The sequence below is a fragment of the Notothenia rossii genome (genome assembly GCF_949606895.1).
Source record: "Notothenia rossii genome assembly, chromosome: 5".
In the NCBI taxonomy this organism is placed as follows: Eukaryota; Metazoa; Chordata; class Actinopteri; order Perciformes; family Nototheniidae; genus Notothenia; species Notothenia rossii.
In genome coordinates this window covers 49192320-49210115 of record NC_136903.1, presented here as the reverse complement: position 1 = coordinate 49210115, position 17796 = coordinate 49192320, and the positions used below count along the sequence as shown (strand labels likewise).

The window sequence follows — 17796 nt, the reverse complement described above, 5'->3', positions numbered from 1 at the left end:
ACACAGACAGTCTGTGGTTTGTACTTGTTTAACTTTTGTCTAGTTTCTGAACAGATATTAGGAGCTGTGAGCTCTGAGGGCTAACGGCTGTGTTGTTTTTCTGGGGCTCTCATTGAAGATGACGTCACGGCTCCGCCTACACTGCGTTACTATAGATACTACCCCTTTTCCTAAACTGTAATGGGAATGCGCCATAAAGTGAGCCAGTCGTAACGAGGCCTAGCCATACCGAGCGAGGCCGTGTAGTGGAAATGCGCCATAAGCACCAGGAAGGTCCTGCATTTTACTATCTGACTGAGATGACCACAATCATGTGTTGGAGAAGCCTTTCAGATGCATACAGATGATACCATTACATATAAAAGGACTTTGTCAGTTTCCTCACAGCTGTCATGTCATTAACGTAGCAGGGCTGTTTAAAAACTAATTTTCAGAAAACTGTGTTAGTTTGCATTAAATTTAATTAATTTAAAGAATGAAATTGCAGTACTTAGTGTAGAGGGTGACAGAGCGCAATGTGTTGTGCCCTAAGCTATGATTCTAACCTTTAAGTAAGTGTGTGTTGTCGAGCAACAACATAACACAAAATAACACCAACGTATCCCTTTAGAACAGGGGTGTCAAACTCATTTTAGCTCAGGGGCCACATGGAGGAAAATCTATTCCCAAGTGGGCCGGAGCGGTAAAATCATAGCATAATAACAAAAAAATGACGACAACTTCAGATTGTTTTCTTTGTTTAAGTTTAGTGAACTTTAGTGCAATAACAGTACAAGCACATTTAGACTTGGCGTATCAACAAAAAGCCATACAACAACATTAAGTCATATACTGGGAATGAACAAAATACAAAAACTCTTCTCAAATAACTAATTTGTCATTTTAACATATTAATCCTGTACTAACTCACCAAATGATTGAGACAAATTGAGGTAGAAACTTTTCAAGAGGGTTGAGTTACTTACTTCCTGCCTTGTAGGCTACATTACTTATTGATAAATAAAAGCTGTGCAATGCATGAACAATTTCAACAAACCTAACTTATGAACTGAAGTTACTGTCATTATTACAGTAAATCACACACTGTTCACTTTCTTTCAATCTGCACAGAAGACAATCATTTTTTAGATAACTATATCAGGGTGCAGTGTCTTATGCAGCATTTTAAGTTGGGTTACCCACTGTTGTTTTTGCTCCTGAAACCTGGCATCTTTTAGCTTTCACAAGTGCATCAATATCAGGGGTCAAAGCCTGAGTGGCAGCCAATTTCAGGATGTCATTTAAGTGCTTGTGCGTGAGCCTTGAGCGCAGCTTTGTTTTATTGATGCTCATTACAGAGAAAACTTGCTCACAAATATACGTGGTTCCAAACATGCACAACACTTTTGCAGCAAGGGCTGTCAAGTTGGGGTAACCTGGCAAAAGATACTGATAAAATGTGTCTAAGCCAGCTGCAGCAAATTTCCCCTTCAAATCTGAGTCACACTGCAAGTCTATTATTTCAAGTTGAATGTTGACGGGCAGATCAGAGGCATTCGCGGTGAATGGCGAGCAGAAAACTTTGAAGTCTTTCTCCAGTTCACCAAAAATCTGAAAGCGTTGCTCAAACTCCCGCAATAGTCCTATTAGTTTATCTTTGAACCGCTTCATGTCTGCGACATGTTGGGTATCGCACACATTTTTCAGACAAGGAAAGTGCGCTGCATCACCTCCCGCGAGCTGCGTCTCCCACAATGACAGCTTCAACTTGAACGCACATACGCTGTCATAATACTGCGTTACAACTTTGTTGCGCCCCTGCAGCATTGTGTTCAAGTTATTCAAGTGCTCTGTAACATCCACCATGAACGCAAGATCCTGCATCCATTCTTTGGACTTAAATTCTAACACTGGTCTGCCTTTTTGTTTCATGAATTGTTCAATTTCCTCTCGTAAATCAAAGAAACGCCTCAGCACAATGCCTCGGCTTAACCATCTTACCTCGGTGTGGTAAGGCAGGCCGTAGTTGTGGTCTTTATCTCTGAGAAGGTTGTCAAACTGACGGTGATTCAAGCCTCTTGATCGGATGAAATTAACAGTTTGGATGACCACCTTCATGACGTTATCCATCTTTAATGACTTGCAACACAATGCCTCCTGGTGCAAAATACAGTGAAAAGTCCAAAAATCACGTCCTCCATTTGCAGTCTGCACTTTTTCCCTGAATTTCGTCACAACACCTGCTTTTTTCCCGATCATTGAAGGCGCACCGTCTGTAGCCACGCTGACAGCGCGTGACCAGTCCACTCCGACTCTGTCCAGGGCACCCTCGAGTGTGTTGAAAATATCAGCCGCTGTCGTGGTATCCGTCATCGGCACCAACTCCACAAACTCCTCGGTTACGGTCAAAGTATCATCAACTCCGCGGATGAATATGGCCAGTTGCGCAACATCTGTAATGTCCGTGCTTTCATCAATTGCAACTGAAAACGCAATAAACGACTTAACTTTGCGCTTCAATTGGCTGTCCAAATCCTCCGAAAGATCAGAAATCCTGTGTGCAACTGTGTTTCTTGTCAGGCTGATATTTTCAAAAGCTTGACGCTTTTCAGGGCACACAATCTCTGCAGCTGTCAGCATGCATGTCTTCACAAATTCACCCTCGCTAAATGGTTTTGAAGCCACTGCAATTTCATTAGCAATAAGGTAGCTGGCTTTCACTGCAGCATCGCCGATTTCTCGGCTATGAGTAAACACAGACTGCTGTTTTTTCAGACCCGCCAGCAATTCCTTCACCTTTTCGCTTCTCTGTTTTCCTTTCAAGTTATCATATTTGTCGGCATGTTGAGTCTCATAGTGGCGACGAAGGTTATATTCTTTCAGCACTGAAACGTGCTGCGAACAAACCAAACACACGGGTTTCCCATTCACTTCCGTGAATAAATAGGAGGATGACCATTTTTCTTGGAAAACTCTGCACTCTGTGTCCACTTTTCTCTTTTTTGATAGCGACATTTTGGGGAGTGAGGAAGCCAAGCACGATAGACTGTAAACACAGGATTACTTCCTCAGCCCCGTTATACATAGTTTGCTCGCTTCACATAATTGCTATTGCGACACCCAGTGGACACATTTAGAACAGCAGTTTCTTTCATTGAAAAATTGCAGCTCTTTTTATTTTTTATACTTTCCAAAATCATCTCGCGGGCCGGATTAAACTTGTTCACGGGCCTGATCCGGCCCGCGGGCCGTACGTTTGACACCCCTGCTTTAGAAGCTAGATGCCTCTGGCTCAAGAACAAAACCCTTTCTTGACTTTTAAGACGACAGGACTAAGTGTTTTACACAGTTTATAGCTGTCAGCATAGATACAGATTTGAAATTATTTAGTAAACTTTAACTTTTTCTCTCTTCATACTGTAGTTAATATATTAGTATTACAGTGACCACAACAAACCCTCTTAAATACACCCTCCCCTCCATTCAGGACCAAAAGGTCTGCAGTTATACGTGGTTGGCCTGATAAAACAGTGTAATGTAACACTGAGGGTGCCAAGTTTAATAGATCATATAAGAAATATAGGGTGTCATGTATAAAACATAGCAGCGTAGCATCCACAGTAAATGTACAAGTACAATGTTTGCTATTGGGCCATATGAATAGACTTTGATTGATTGATGATCGAGGAAATATATGCACAACTAAATATATTCTGATTCATAAAAACATTGTATAGCTATTATCTGCAATATCCTTTAAGAAACCCCAAATCAACTTGGCAATGTGCACACATGGACCAGCCTCATATGGCGCCCTCCACATGACCACTTTAACCATAATCAATGCTTTATGTGCCTTTCCAGCGCACGTAATCAAATGGATCGCATACTGGAGAACGGTCACATTACGCTTGATGTAGCTCCTGTAGTGCCAACATATAACGTTATGTGTTCAATGCAACAGTATACAACGGCCTAAATTCTGTAGCCAAATGTGATTAACTTAGGAATAATTTTTTTAGCTAGTGGGATTCTGGGTAACGCAGCATCATGGCCACGACTCTGTCTTGCAACCTGTTATAGCCAGGGGTTGTTGATTCGGAAAATATATTGTGGCAAACTTCTTTGGAACACATTAAAGTATCAAGTCACCTCAAGTCAGAAGGCTCAAGTTAAAGTCCAGTCCAGAGTCATTGGTGTTCATGTCCAAGTTGAGTTGCAAGTGTTTTGTGATTTTGTCAAGTCGAGTCAAGTCATAAAATGTGTGACTCGAGTCTGACTCGAGTCCAGGTCACGGGGCTCGACTCCACACCTTTGGTAGTAAGTGATCGGCAGGTCCAGGAGAGTCCTACCTACACATATAATATAATATTTTATTGTGTCTTTAGTAGGGATGTTTGTAGCCTTTATTTAACCAGGTGAAAGCCCCTTGAGATCAAAAGATCTCTTTTTCAAGGGTGACCTGCAGGACATTAGTTACACATGTAACATAAAAAACAACAGCACAACAATAAGGATGACATACAACATAATGTACAGGGTACAGTTTACAAACTCTATTTACAGTGACAGGTACCATGAGTATCAAACAGCATGTCACTCAGCCGAGTTTTAAAATGATGCAGGGGAACCAAAGTGCTCCATTTTAAACATGTTTGCAGACTGTTCCAAGTTAGTGGAGCTGCACAACTAAAAGCTTTCTTCCCTAAGACAGTCCTAGCACTTGGCACATTTAATAAAACAACATCATGAGATCTCAGGCAATAAGTACTTTCAATTCGTCGAGAGATCAGAGCAGATATAAAAAGGTAGTTTACCCAACATGGCTTTGTAAATGAACATGTACCAATGACTGAGCCTCCGTACAGTTAGTGATGGCAGACCTGCCTTGGCATACAGGGTGCAGTGATGAGTAAGTGCTTTACAGTTAGTAACAAATCTCAGAGCACTGTGATAGGCGGCATCTAACTTTTCCAGGCAATGGGCAGGTGCATTCATATAGATCAAATCACCATAGTCCAGCACAGTTAAAAAGGTCATAGTGACTAGCCTTTTCCTGGCTTCAAATTAGAAACAGGACTTGTTTCTGAAAAAGAAACCTAGTCTAACCCTCAGCTTTTTAAGCAGATTAATGACCTGAAGTTTAAAAGTAAGACAATCATCAAACCAGATACCTAGATATTTATAACAGGTAACCACTTCAAGTCCTTGTCCTTGCATTGTAACAATATCCAAAGCAGTGTCTGTAGTCTTTTTAGCTTTAGAAAAGAGCATTACATTGGTTTTATCAACATTTAAAAGAAGCTTAAGCTCAGAGAGCTGAGTCTGAATAATGTTAAAAACAGCCTGTAATTTAACACAAGCCTCCTGAATGGAGGGACCTGCACAGTACATCACGGTATCATCTGCATAAAAATGTAAAGTAGCTTCATCCAAATTTTCACCTAAACTGTTGATATATATAGAGAATAAAAGTGGACCTAAAACAGAACCTTGAGGAACACCATTAGGATAATGGTCAGGCAGGCAGTAACTCAGTCCGTAGAGGCTTGTGACTTGGCAGTCACTGGTCCAAGTCCCTTAAAGCACCAACATTTACATTGTGTGTACTGGTAGCGGTGTCAAATCCCCTCTCAGGCAGTGCTGGGTGTCCTTGAGCACGGCACCAAGATAGCCCCAGCTGCTCAGGCGTGAAACAGCCCCTTCACTTTGACACCTCTCCATTAAAGCATGTGTTGTGCATGTGTGTATTTGAACTGTTTGAGCGTGTGTGTGTGTGTGTGTGCGAGTGTCGTTGTGTGTCGTTTCATTCCACATAGTGGGAGGGAGTGGTGCACATAATCAAAGTGTGAGAGGTTAATAATTCACTTTTGAGAAAGGCGTAATGACTCTGTGTTTATCCAGTGACAATGCACTGAGATCATAGCAGTAAAAAATCCCCCCTCCCCCCTCCTGTGTTTTTCTGGCACAGACCGTGGAGTTTCCAGTAAGCTACGTGATAAACACAGATTCTGGCCTGTGGCCAAATCTACCTGCCAGACAAGTATGTTGACCTAGTAGGTGTGTGTGTGTGTGTGTGTGTGTGTGTGTGTGTGTGTGTGTGTGTGTGTGTGTGTGTGTGTGTGTGTGTGTGTGTGTGTGTGTGTGTGTGTGTGTGTGTGTGTGTGTGTGTGTGTGTGTGTGTGTACTCATGCGGGAGTATTTGTTTAGGGAGTGCTCTACTGAGAATGTTCATTAAGAGGTCTAAGAATGTCAGTGAGAGGACACATCAGATGGCTTGTTGTTGAGAGGACTCTCAATTAAGTTAGATTACCATGAGTGGTCATACATATCAATTATGATTGAATTTTGTTGCACTTCATTAAATGCAGAAAAGAAAGAAAAATAATTTTCTGCCCACAGCTGTGGTCTCTCAGGGCCTTAGTATCTCGTTTCACCTGCTGGTGTATGAAATAATTTGTCTTGCATACATTTCACATACAAAATCACACATCTGCTATCAAAAAAACTCCTTGCACTCAGATCACAGATAAACAGCACCAGAGGAAGGAAGCAGACAATTGGTCACAGTCTGGTTGGTTCACTCTAGAGTTATAGAGAATGTTAAACAAACCAAATGTAATATACAAACAATACAAGAAGAAGGAATAGAAGAAGAAAGATGACAAACTCTATTCATCTTTGGGGGGAAGTTACATTTTCACTCTGTTAATTCACACATTATATGCTAAATAAATAAACTAGGGCTGTCAAGTTAACGCGTTAATAACAAAAACAAATTAACGCCAGTAATTATTTTTAACGCGATTAACGCGTGTGTATTTTTTGTCCTCGGCCGCCCCTTAGTTTCAGAGCGCATCGAGTTTAAAATACCATCTACAAGCTGATGCTGACAGCCCCGCTCCTGCCATCCGCTTGCGGCAGACCACACTTCCACGCTCACCAGTAGGCACCGACTGGCCATCGGGTGGACCGGGAGGGTGTGTGTATGTGTGGCGCGAGAGAGAGACCTTACGTGTATTGTTGTTGTTAGCATCTGGTGCTAGCTAGCTGCGCTAACGGATATAAGGAGCTGTTGAAAACAGAGGAGCGACATTTTGCCGACAACTGCGCCGGTCCGTTGCTCACTGGTGCTAGCATTACTGCTAGTGCTAGCTGTCGGCAGCGGGTGTCTCATCTTCAGATGGTTGCGCATAGCAGATGCATTTGTATTGTACTTCAGTACAGCTGTACACAACTGACACTTCACTGTGGAGTTGGTTACATCTTCGTTGAAGTACTGCCATACATAAGAATGTCGGACGTATTTTGTAGCATTTTGCAGCACCTCGTTTACCTCAATTTTTTTCACGACTAGTTGACTAGGGCCTACAGCGCCGACTAGTGGTAAAGGTAGTCGATTAGTCGACTAGTCGATTAGTTGGTGAAACCCCTAACACACACACACACACACACGCACGCACGCACGCACGCACGCACACACACACACACTTTGTATTGTATTATTGTATTGTATGAGAGAGGTTCCAGGTTGAATTGAAGCGGATATTTGTAATGTTCAGAGAATGTTATGTTTAATATTCATGAGAATATTTGTCATTGATCAAATGATAATAAACAAACATTTGCATAAAGCATATTTGTCCACTCGTATGTTGATAAGAGTATTAAAAACTTGAAAAATATCCCTCTAAGGAACATTTAGAACAGATAAAAAATGTGCGATTAATTTGCGATTAATCGCGATTAACTATTTTAATCGACTGACAGCCCTAGTTATAATAAACATACATACTGTATTTTAAATGGATATACCCGCCTTCTTTCATTTATCTTTCCATTCCCACAACAATATACATAAAGAAATTGCATATTTTGGACATAGTTCGAATGGTGATTAATCATGATTAATTCATTTTTAAGCTGTGATTAATCTGATTAAAAATTGTAATAGTTTGACAGCCCTAAAATAAACAATTAATTAATTCTTTGGAATTACAATAAATGTTGTAGCAACCAGCAGCAACAGGTGTTTTCCAGTCACAACAGTCCATGCAAATTGCTGATTGAAGCGTCCACAGGAAACTTATTTGTGTATTTGAGAGCTGCCAGCTCATTGCTTTCATAACCCTCTGGCATTCTGGCACTACATCTCTTTTTTCTGCAGGACTTGAACACCACACTATTGTTCCAGATCGGCAGATGAAAATGAGAATCACTGGAGACAGGTCTTAATGACAGTCATTGGCACAAGGATATTTTGATTCAACAGACAATCCATCCAGGTGTTATCATTCCCGGTTTTCCACAACAGGCCAGACCTGCTGAACACCAAGCTGAAACCAAAAACCAGAGCCTGCCAGTGTCAGTTGGAATAAACAGACAGAGGTGTGCAAACCACAAAGCCCTGTTGTGCTGCTAAATGTTGCACATATCAAAATGTTACACTGATAAGTGTGTCCATAGTCAGAGGTTCCATACATCTTTCAAGGACCACTAGTAACTGTGCTGTTTTAATGTTATTACACCAGTGGGGCCTTCAAGGTATGCAGAGAATACCCTGAAATACTCAGATAAAACAAACTCCGTCCCGCGGGCCCACCACCTACGGGAAACAGCGATGGGGTCGGGTGCGCTGCCAGAAGGGTGGTAGTGAAAGCAGAGGGTCTCCCCCCCAATGCTTTTATGCTTCTTTCTTTTCTCTATTCTCAACTGGAGTGCAGGTTAAAAAGCACATTTTGTCCGTTTATAACTCAAGACTGTCATCCCCAGTTGTATCCCTTCAGTCCATTTATTGGGACAATAGCCACTTTAGGATGATTCTGTTGAGCCTGTTGGAGCCCTGGTTTTCACAGGACAATTCAGAGTTATACCTATTGGATTCAACACATGAGAGGGTGCATGCAATACATGATGTGCAAGTCAAAAGCATATTCTGACCCAGGTGGTAGATAAAGTATGATTGATTTTAAACAGAAGTGAATGTAGCAGTGCTGTTGGTTTAACTGTCAGCTCCTCCTGTATCCATGCCGAAATGCCTTAAGCACAAATTGTCTTTGCTATGTTTGTGTGGCACAATTTAGATTCAGTTTTCCTATATGAAGCACTACAGCAGAAGTATCTCAGACCCTTTTATAAATACTTTTATACTTTTAAAATACTGTGGCGGCATAGCTCAGTCTGTAGGGACTTGGCTTAAGAACCAGAGCCGGTTCTGTAGAGAGTGGACAGGTAGCTGGAGCGCTGCCAATTCACCTCCTGGGCCCGGCAGAGGAGATGAATATGTATATATTAGAAGTTTTTCAATTCTGAAATTTCCCCTCCTAGACTCTTATCCTCAACACTTAGTCCCGCCCACAGGAGATGCGAGCGGAGGACTGAGGAGGGGAACCGAGGAGAGAGGAGGGGAAGCAGCAGGCGGTTAGAGAAATAAGAACTCCTCTCCTCTGAGCGGTCATTTTAAAGAGACGTCCATTAATGATGACAGGAGGCACAGCAGCCCTCTGTCGGATGGACAGATGTGTTGATGACGACTTATATATTTCCTTTGATTCATTCACAGTGCGGTATAATGAGACAATAACAGGCTACAGATGCGGACACACACACATATATTTATATAAATATATACAATTTCAGAATCAAACAACTATGAGAGCATTCTCATAATAACGTAACACAATCAGAGATTGGATATATCCCCCCCCCCCCCCCTCTCTCTCTGCTTGCTCAAATGGGTAATTGAAATTACGGGCCAGGAGTGATATATATTATACACACTGCTCTGCTTTCTGCACGGACCTCACAGCTGTTCTCTCTGGAAACATCGCAATGAAAGCAGTTTCTAAAATAATATCCAGGGGATGCATGCAGAGCTGTCATTGGCTGAGATAAGTCCGGCCGTGCGTCAAGCCTCCATCGTTCCCGGAAATGCATCCGCGGAGGAGCCGTGGAGGACCCATCAGTGTCTCCTCGGTTAGAGCTCCTCCAGAGAGCTTCCTCGATGCTCGATGCTCGGTCCTCGGTGTGCATTTAGAGAAATGAGATGTCCTTCAACATCCATTTCAGGGTCACAACCGGAGGACAGAGGAGTCGAGGAGGGGAAATTTGAGTATTGAGAAACCTCTATTGTCTTTAGGGTTGCACATGTTTTCAGCTGTGATAACTGTCAACCATGTGATGAGTGCTTTTTAGAGCCACATCTCACCATGTTAACATTTTACAAATTCAGAATCTGACATATCAATTCGTAAGCAAAAGAATAATCTAAACCTCGATTTATTCTATGTATGCAAGTTATCACACATTTGAAGAGATAATGAATGATTTGCATCTTCAGACTTACTACGTACAGTATAACACACAAAAAAATAGCCCTAATGTAATTCATCAACTTGATACATTTCCTGGTGGCATTTATTGCCTAAAATGTTCTGTTTACTAAATGCAAAATTGCCATAAAAAAGACTCTTAGTCAATATAGAGTTTTTATTTAAGAAATCCTGTGATCTGGGTGGTGAATGTAGACTATAAGTTTGACATTCACAATTATCAATGTTCACATTCTTCATGATAAGTACAGCATTAAAAAAATCACAAAACAACAAATACAACGAAACAATATGACATTAATTCATCACTCACCTTAACACAATACAAATCACATACACACAGTGACAGTGTGCAACTGACTGACAAACTGTTTTCATTCATCCAACCTGCTTTCTACATTGTGTAAATAGAAATACACTCTATAATAAGTGATACCAATAGACATGTAGTGCATATCATTTCTGTATTAATGGTGAGTAGCATCACATATTTCACCAGTGCTCTCTGTTCCTGATCTGTCCTTCACCAGTATGACATTCAGAAATCTAAAACTGATTTTACATTTATATGGAAAACCAATGATTCACCCTTTTAAAATAAAAGTAATATCAGAAAAAGGACATTATATATGTTAGTGCCTCAAAACAGTCAAAAACTCCCATATGCTTAAACACAATTCATAGTGACAGACCAGGGTGAGTCCTGCACCACTAAAGAAGAGTGAATTCTGTTCTTTTGTAATAACTTTTTCATCTTTTAGTGACTTACAGAAACTCACAAGTGTCCATACGATATTACTTTTCGTTACTATGTACAGTTTTTACACTGGAGATCAAAAAGACAAAATAGGTACAATATTAAAATTGGTTCATAAAACCTACTACAGCCAAAAACGATGGCTTACATTTTCTGCAACACCTTCCTTTTGAGAGGAAGTGAGTGTCTTAAACATCAAGGGCAGCTACTCAGTTTATCTTCAGACAGGCCACACAGATATTATATCTGGAACAACTGCTCTGATTGTAGCTACCGCCCAACGATTGGGCCTCACATGCCCATTCCCATCTCCTCCATCTTCCAGCCGTTGGAGTTTTTTCCAAATTTGTAAACAAGCCTCCGGCCGTCGACTCGCTCGAGGATCTCTCTTTTATAGTAATACCTGAAGGGGAAGATGATCAGTTATTGCCAATTAAACACATTAAGTATCCAGATCTAAATTGATTGTTAGGAAATACTTATGTGAAAAGTAGCTGTGGGTCTCATTAACAAGATGGTTCTTCTAGTTAGACCAGGATTAAAGGGGACAATTTAAAAGTTCAGGGTCGATCAATAAGTCACAGATAATATTACTGAGCCTGTCAAAACCGTTTGGGGGATCTGACAAATGAGTTATCTTGAGTGCTTTGTTCATATAAAGTATAGCAGTGAAGCTTTAGGATGTAACCTCACAAGCTTCAATGGTCTTTTATGTTCCAACATCTTATTTATACAGCTCTAAATGTTGAGTGTTTTATGACTCTTCTTCTTTACCACATATTAATGGTGGACCCTTTGACATGCAGGGAGATACAATGCAAAGCTGCTGGAACAGCTGTAGTTTCCCATCAGCTGCTTCATGAACTCACCTCATGGCCCGGCTGAGTTTCTCGTACGTCATGCTGCTGTTCTTTTTCTTCTGGCCCCACATCTGGGCCACAGCCTCGGACTTCAGGAACTTAAAGACACCCTCCCGGCGGTCCTCCCACTTCATCAGGCCCTGGTTCCTCTCGGGGTGGATCAGAATGTCCCTGATGAACTCCCATAGGTGAGTTCCACGGGGCGCTGCAGACAGTTAGCAAAATGAGCTCAATGTGTGTTTGTGTGTGCATTGATGTCAAGCAGAAGCATGCAAGCTAAACAGATATGCATGTGCAGCCTGATAAAGATGCAAAGCAGAATCCATGAAACAGCTCAGCAGAGTTCAAATACTGACGCCTTTTGAGCAGTGTTTTACATGTAGCCTTACCGTGTTGTTTCTTTTTGTGATTCTCATAAATGCTGCAGCTGTGCTCTCTGCTGACTTTGGGAGGTCTCCCCCGGGGCCGCTTCAGTCGAGACTCTCCTTTTTCCGTTTTGATGTGGTTCTCTGTCAACACAACAGTATATTGTCGGACGTTAACCTTAGAGTTTGTTGAATCCAAAGAACCATTTGAGATGTTCTGCATACTCACTTGAAATCAGAGGGTAGGAGAACTCTGGGTCGGATTCTCCAGACTCCTGTGAGCTGAGACTTGAGAAGTCAAACATGCCACCTAAACAGAGCAGAGGCATGGTTCAGATACACAGCCTCTTAAGACACTGAGAGACAGAAGATTTGACATGAAGAGGATGCAGTACTGACTGTTGGAGGAGGAGCTGAGCTCGCTGTCAGACTGGTTATCAGACAGGTCCTCCAGTGGCCCCATGCTCAGACTAGTCAGTTCATAATCATCCCTGTAGTCCAAGTCCCTTTTGCTAATGGCTCCTTCAGCTGTTGGTGGTAAGTCACAGCATTAGCCCTATCATGTTCACACTCTATGGATCTTATGCTTCTATGCAACATCACTATACAAAATGTACCTTGGCCAATTCTAATGGTGCTGAGCAAAGGATAGTTGAGGTTGTCCAGGAAGTGGTCCAGCAGTTGGCAGGTCTCGCTCAGCTCCGGTCCTGACAGGCTGTGCAGCTCTGCAAGAAGAAGGAAATGAGGAGAAGAAACCTTTTAGCCATACCATTCATCCAGGGGAAGAAAAGTACAACACAACATATGCATGTCTGATTTTATATGGACACACAACTGGCAAATGTGGCATTCATTTTGTACTTATGAATCTTGACACTGTAATTGAGGTCCAGCACCGAAAATAAAATGATTTTTTCAATTACATATTAATATATTTAACCTCTGCCCTTTTTTTAAATCATTCCAACATGGCGGATGTAGTTTACCATATTTGGTCTTGTGTTCTTGCAGACTCTGGTGCAGTTGGAGGCCGAGCTGTGGGCCGAAAACCCCGATCAGCTGCTCCCTGCTCATCTGGCAGAGAGCAGGCCCGTCCATGTTGCAGAGAGCCAGGCTTAGGGTGCTTGCATCAACCTTGGTGCTCTCCACGTGGTCGCTGATCCATTCCAGAACATGTTCTGCTGTCCAGCAGTGAGGGCTGACCTGCCTGTACCACTGGCCTGCAGACACAAAGCCAATTACTTCATATTCTAGTATGGAGAGTTGGTTTACAAAATGATTCCTCCACAATGTATTTGCACAGGCCATCATTGAGCTTTAGTAGCTTTTAAAGACACTAAGACAAAGGTTAAGACACTGTACATTTGAATATAAGATTGATCTTTGCTCATACATCTAATTAACAAAGAACATGTCAAAGCAGGAATCATCACTCTGGATTTGTGTCTGGTCAGACGAACAAAGCTCTAACTGTTTCAACTTTCAGTAGGCAGCCTTCTCTATGTGACGGTTATGCTGAGTTAAACATTGGCTGCCTGGTAAATGATTGAGCCACAGAGTCTTAATGAGGTCAAAGCCCAGCTCAGTGAGAAATAAAGGATCATGTTGACTGTGAGATTAGTCTTCATCTGAAACTGTCCACGAAACTCAGACCGGACGATAAAAGTTAACAAAGCGTTCACAGCCAACACATTACAGTTTCATTCTTTTGGTGTCACACATGTCATCAACCACAATGAGACACAGAGCTGGCTCTCAGCAGCCGCTGGTGGTTCCTCTTACCGCTCATGCTGGAGCTGTAGGCTATACTGCTGATCTGAAGGCTGTTGATGCTGAGGAGCTGCTGCGGCAGGACCTCGAGGGGCCCAGTCTGATACATGGTGAGGTTGGCATTAGTTAGGATGCTGCTCAGGCACTGTGATGACATGGAGACACTGGGAAACATAGAAGAAGGCACATGTTAACACACCACTTTAAAACTAATTTAAAGAGAATCTAATAATAAATGAATGTGTTTATTTTTCTCAAGCTTTTTTAGAAATAATAAAAATCAGCACTGTTTGAAACATGAACACTTACATTTGAATTGATTAGTTAACTGATATATTTTTTACCTGATTAGACCACGAGCCACAATGTGATGCTTAAGAAAAAGTCTCCAGGACTCTGAGTGTTTTAATCTCCAGGTTAGAGCTCCTCGTCCTATGTTTCTGAGGCTAAGATGCTCTTGCTGCTGTTTTTAACCACCTGTTGAGATTTATACTCCTGTGAAGGGGGGTGGATTCAGGTAAGTTCAGGGGAATTCCACCTGAAACGGCCACACCTCCTCCCCCCCCTCCTCCCTGCTTTCATGAGAACTTGATCAACAAAAAAAACCTGCTTTGCTACAAGTCAGGGTTCGATGTATTTGTATTGCTAGACCTGGTCAACTTGTATAGGTTGGCAGTGCGTAGTTAGATCCCTTACATTGAAAACTAAGTAGCATTGCTGAAATCTTGACTCAGAACACATACATGAAAACAGTATGTCAAAACAACGCTGTAGTATTGTTTGCTTCACTCAATGTTATAATGTCACTTATCACTTTGTGCACTGCAACTGTTTTGACCTGACTTATCATGTTAATATATCCATGCCACAGCCACCTTCACTCCAACCAGGAAGGGGGGGGGGGGGGGGGCTGTTTCGGTGTAAATTTTCAGATGGCCATAGTTTCTAAATATAGCAGCAGCGATGACAGCAAACAGCCGGCTATGAGGAAACATGGTTTTTTTCATCACGACCAAGCCTGTGAATAATAAATCATCGTTATCAAGATTGTTGTTGTAACCTGATGTGAAGGCAACCTGCTTAGTCTTTCACAATCAAAGAATACTGAGGAGAGATTTCATTATGAACACAGACTAGGCTAGAAATGGAAGTTCTCATTGTTAGGATACTGGTTGAGTTCTGTCGCAGGAACCTCTGGATCTTGATGCAGCTCACTGATGGTCCCTGGTGGTGAGTGAGCAGAGGCCCAGCCTGCACTACACAGTACAATACCTTTCATTTAGCTGACGCTTTCATCCAAAGTGACTCACCATTACCAATTACAGGGACATTCTCCCTGGAGTAACTAAGGGCTAAGTGCCTTACTCAAGGGCACACTAGTGGTGGTGTTCGAACTCACAACCTTCCGATTTTCAGCCCACCTCACTATTCATTAGACCACCACTATCCCAATACAAAGGAGCTTTATTGGCATGACCACATCTTAAACATAGCATTGCCAAGGCACGCTATAACAAGGTGTTGCATGTGGCACAACAGCAAAACACCTAACACACTGTACAACAACAACATGCAAATCAAATATAAATACACTACACTGATGCTGCTGCTGTAAACAATGAGTGATACAGTACAGGTCAAATCCATCAGTCATTACAGGTACATTAAGCTTCATTTCCTGGTGTTATTATTACAGAATTCTACTTTCAGAATATTAAAAGTAGCTGGAGAGTCAGCAAATCAGTGTCAACTTTTATGTTTTTACTTTATGATTTATTGAGTTATTACATTAATCATAAGGTTTTGAAAATGTAAATGTGTAAATGTTAAATAGCCTAAACCAGAAGAAAAAAAATTAACTAAACATACAAAAACTAAACAAACATCAATCTTAAATTCATAATGCTGTCATGGTTACACAACACGCTCTCACTCCCAACCCGTCACATATTGACGGACGGTCAGGGCCCCTCCCCGTCCAACACACTCTTACTCCATAAACGTCCAGGAGCGAAGTTTGGTCAGGGTCCCCGAGGCGTACAGTTGTGACGCTCCTAGGCTCCTTCAGCTTCATAAAGGGACGCAAATAGCTTTCAACTGATTGCAATGCATTCCCATCTGCGGCGGGATTTGACGCTCATGGAAGCACGGCATTCGTTTGTGTCGGCTGCCCTTAAAGGCAATGTGAGCGTCCATTCCCATTGGATAACGGAGAATTGTACACCCGGAAGTAAGTATTCCCCTTACTGTTGATTAATTTTACAGTGATATCTGCATTACTCATCGACTAAAAAACACCAGATTACCCTTGTTAATTACACAACATTGATTGGTTTATATTGTGTGCAATACTTTTGTATTTTTTCCCATCGATTCGGAGAAACAAATATTTTTTCGGAGTAAAGGATGGCAGAAGACACTACACTACCCAGAATCCCCAGCTATCGTTTACGACTACACCATGTGCTCTGTTTGACAAACCCCGTGATTAGTTCTCAAGGTCGGAGATGAAAAACCTGGGTCGCAGGTTCCTCAACAGTGCATTACAAGACATCTATCAATATATGTCTATACCTCCAGCATTAAACTGTCATATTCTGCACATTTCTTATACTATCTACATACATCTTATAAGAGTATAATACATATGTTTAATATCAGTTAAAATAAGTGCTTAAACATACAGTAGTTAACATTGCAGGAAAGCAATATATTAGTACTTTGTCAGGCTTAATATGTATACCCCCAAAGCTTTTTTCTTATTCAAAATAAGACCTTAACCTAAAGTATTCTTTAATGTTTAAATAAAGCCTTATTAGTTTGTCTGTCTGTGTCTCCTATTAATATCTAATAATAAAAATAATACATTTCAATAACGTGCTTTAACCACCTTTCTATCCCTTTCTATCAGCTGTGCACCGTTATGGTGTGTACATATACCAATATACCGATTGGATCAAATATAAAAGTCAGCCGAATTAGTATTGATACTGCGAGGAGACGTATTGTGTGAAGAAAAATTGAAGATTTTGTTTGATTGCTGATATATTTATGTTCCACGTCACATATTCAGTTTTGGCGGCAGTTCCTCATGTTTGTCCAGAAGTCTTCTCATCAGGGCTCTATAAATAGCGAACTACGACAGATATGTAATATTTAATGCAGCCGAACCGTGTATTACAATGCCATTATGTGATCACCTTCAAAGAGAAAAAGCAAGCAAACTCGGAATAAAGTATTATTTTATTTTTTAAAAATGTTTTCGGATTTCACATCAACAGGAAGTCCGGTTAACTATAATGTCAGTGTGCAACAATACCCCAACCCATAGATCCGCGGGTGAATAATAATCACCACATTACACACATTCCTTCACATTTAAATTTAAATTTACATTAAAGTATTTCGTGAGGCCTTCTAAAATGTTTTTAAATATAATTAGGGTTGTAGTTGAAGAGTTTGTAAATTATTGCATTGCGCAATCGCACAACGGCACGTCCATTAATTCCACAACTACACACATGGATTAACATCGATTTAATACATTAATTTAGCCTTTGTTTCTGCTAAAAGAGGTGTCGACAGGCTGGGGCAACAAGAACATTGGCGAAATCGAGTGTGACTGTTACAAAAATAAATAATTAGGATATTATATTAATACTGACAATAACAACCGACCGTCGGGGTAGCACTTGCCGGTGAGTGGTCTCATGGCGTCTATTATCAACGCTATG

The 17796-nt window shown here is 41.3% G+C and overlaps 1 protein-coding gene across 1 annotated transcript; it reads right to left on the bottom strand.

The window, feature by feature from the left end:
- Positions 1-10453: 10453 nt before the first annotated feature.
- elf3 (E74-like factor 3 (ets domain transcription factor, epithelial-specific)) lies at positions 10454-14542 on the bottom strand. The gene is made up of 9 exons (XM_079685059.1): positions 14407-14542; positions 14075-14226; positions 13279-13512; positions 12910-13017; positions 12692-12820; positions 12522-12602; positions 12317-12436; positions 11937-12132; positions 10454-11470 (listed from the first exon to the last, which is right to left on the bottom strand). The coding sequence occupies exons 2-9, from the start codon at positions 14217-14219 to the stop codon at positions 11359-11361; spliced, it is 1125 nt and encodes a 374-aa protein (XP_079541185.1). The 5' UTR covers positions 14220-14226; positions 14407-14542; the 3' UTR covers positions 10454-11358.
- Between the last annotated feature and the right edge of the window lie 3254 nt (positions 14543-17796).

Bases quoted from the DNA above. Each gene is read 5' to 3' on its own strand.
- elf3 (XM_079685059.1), bottom strand. From the start codon at position 14,219: ATGTCATCACAGTGCCTGAGCAGCATCCTAACTAATGCCAACCTCACC. The intron at 13,018-13,278 runs GTAAACTACATC...TTCTTCTTGCAG, and splicing joins AGAACACAAGACCAAATATG to AGCTGCACAGCCTGTCAGGA. The intron at 12,603-12,691 runs GTCAGTACTGCA...TGCTCTGTTTAG, and splicing joins GCTCAGCTCCTCCTCCAACA to GTGGCATGTTTGACTTCTCA.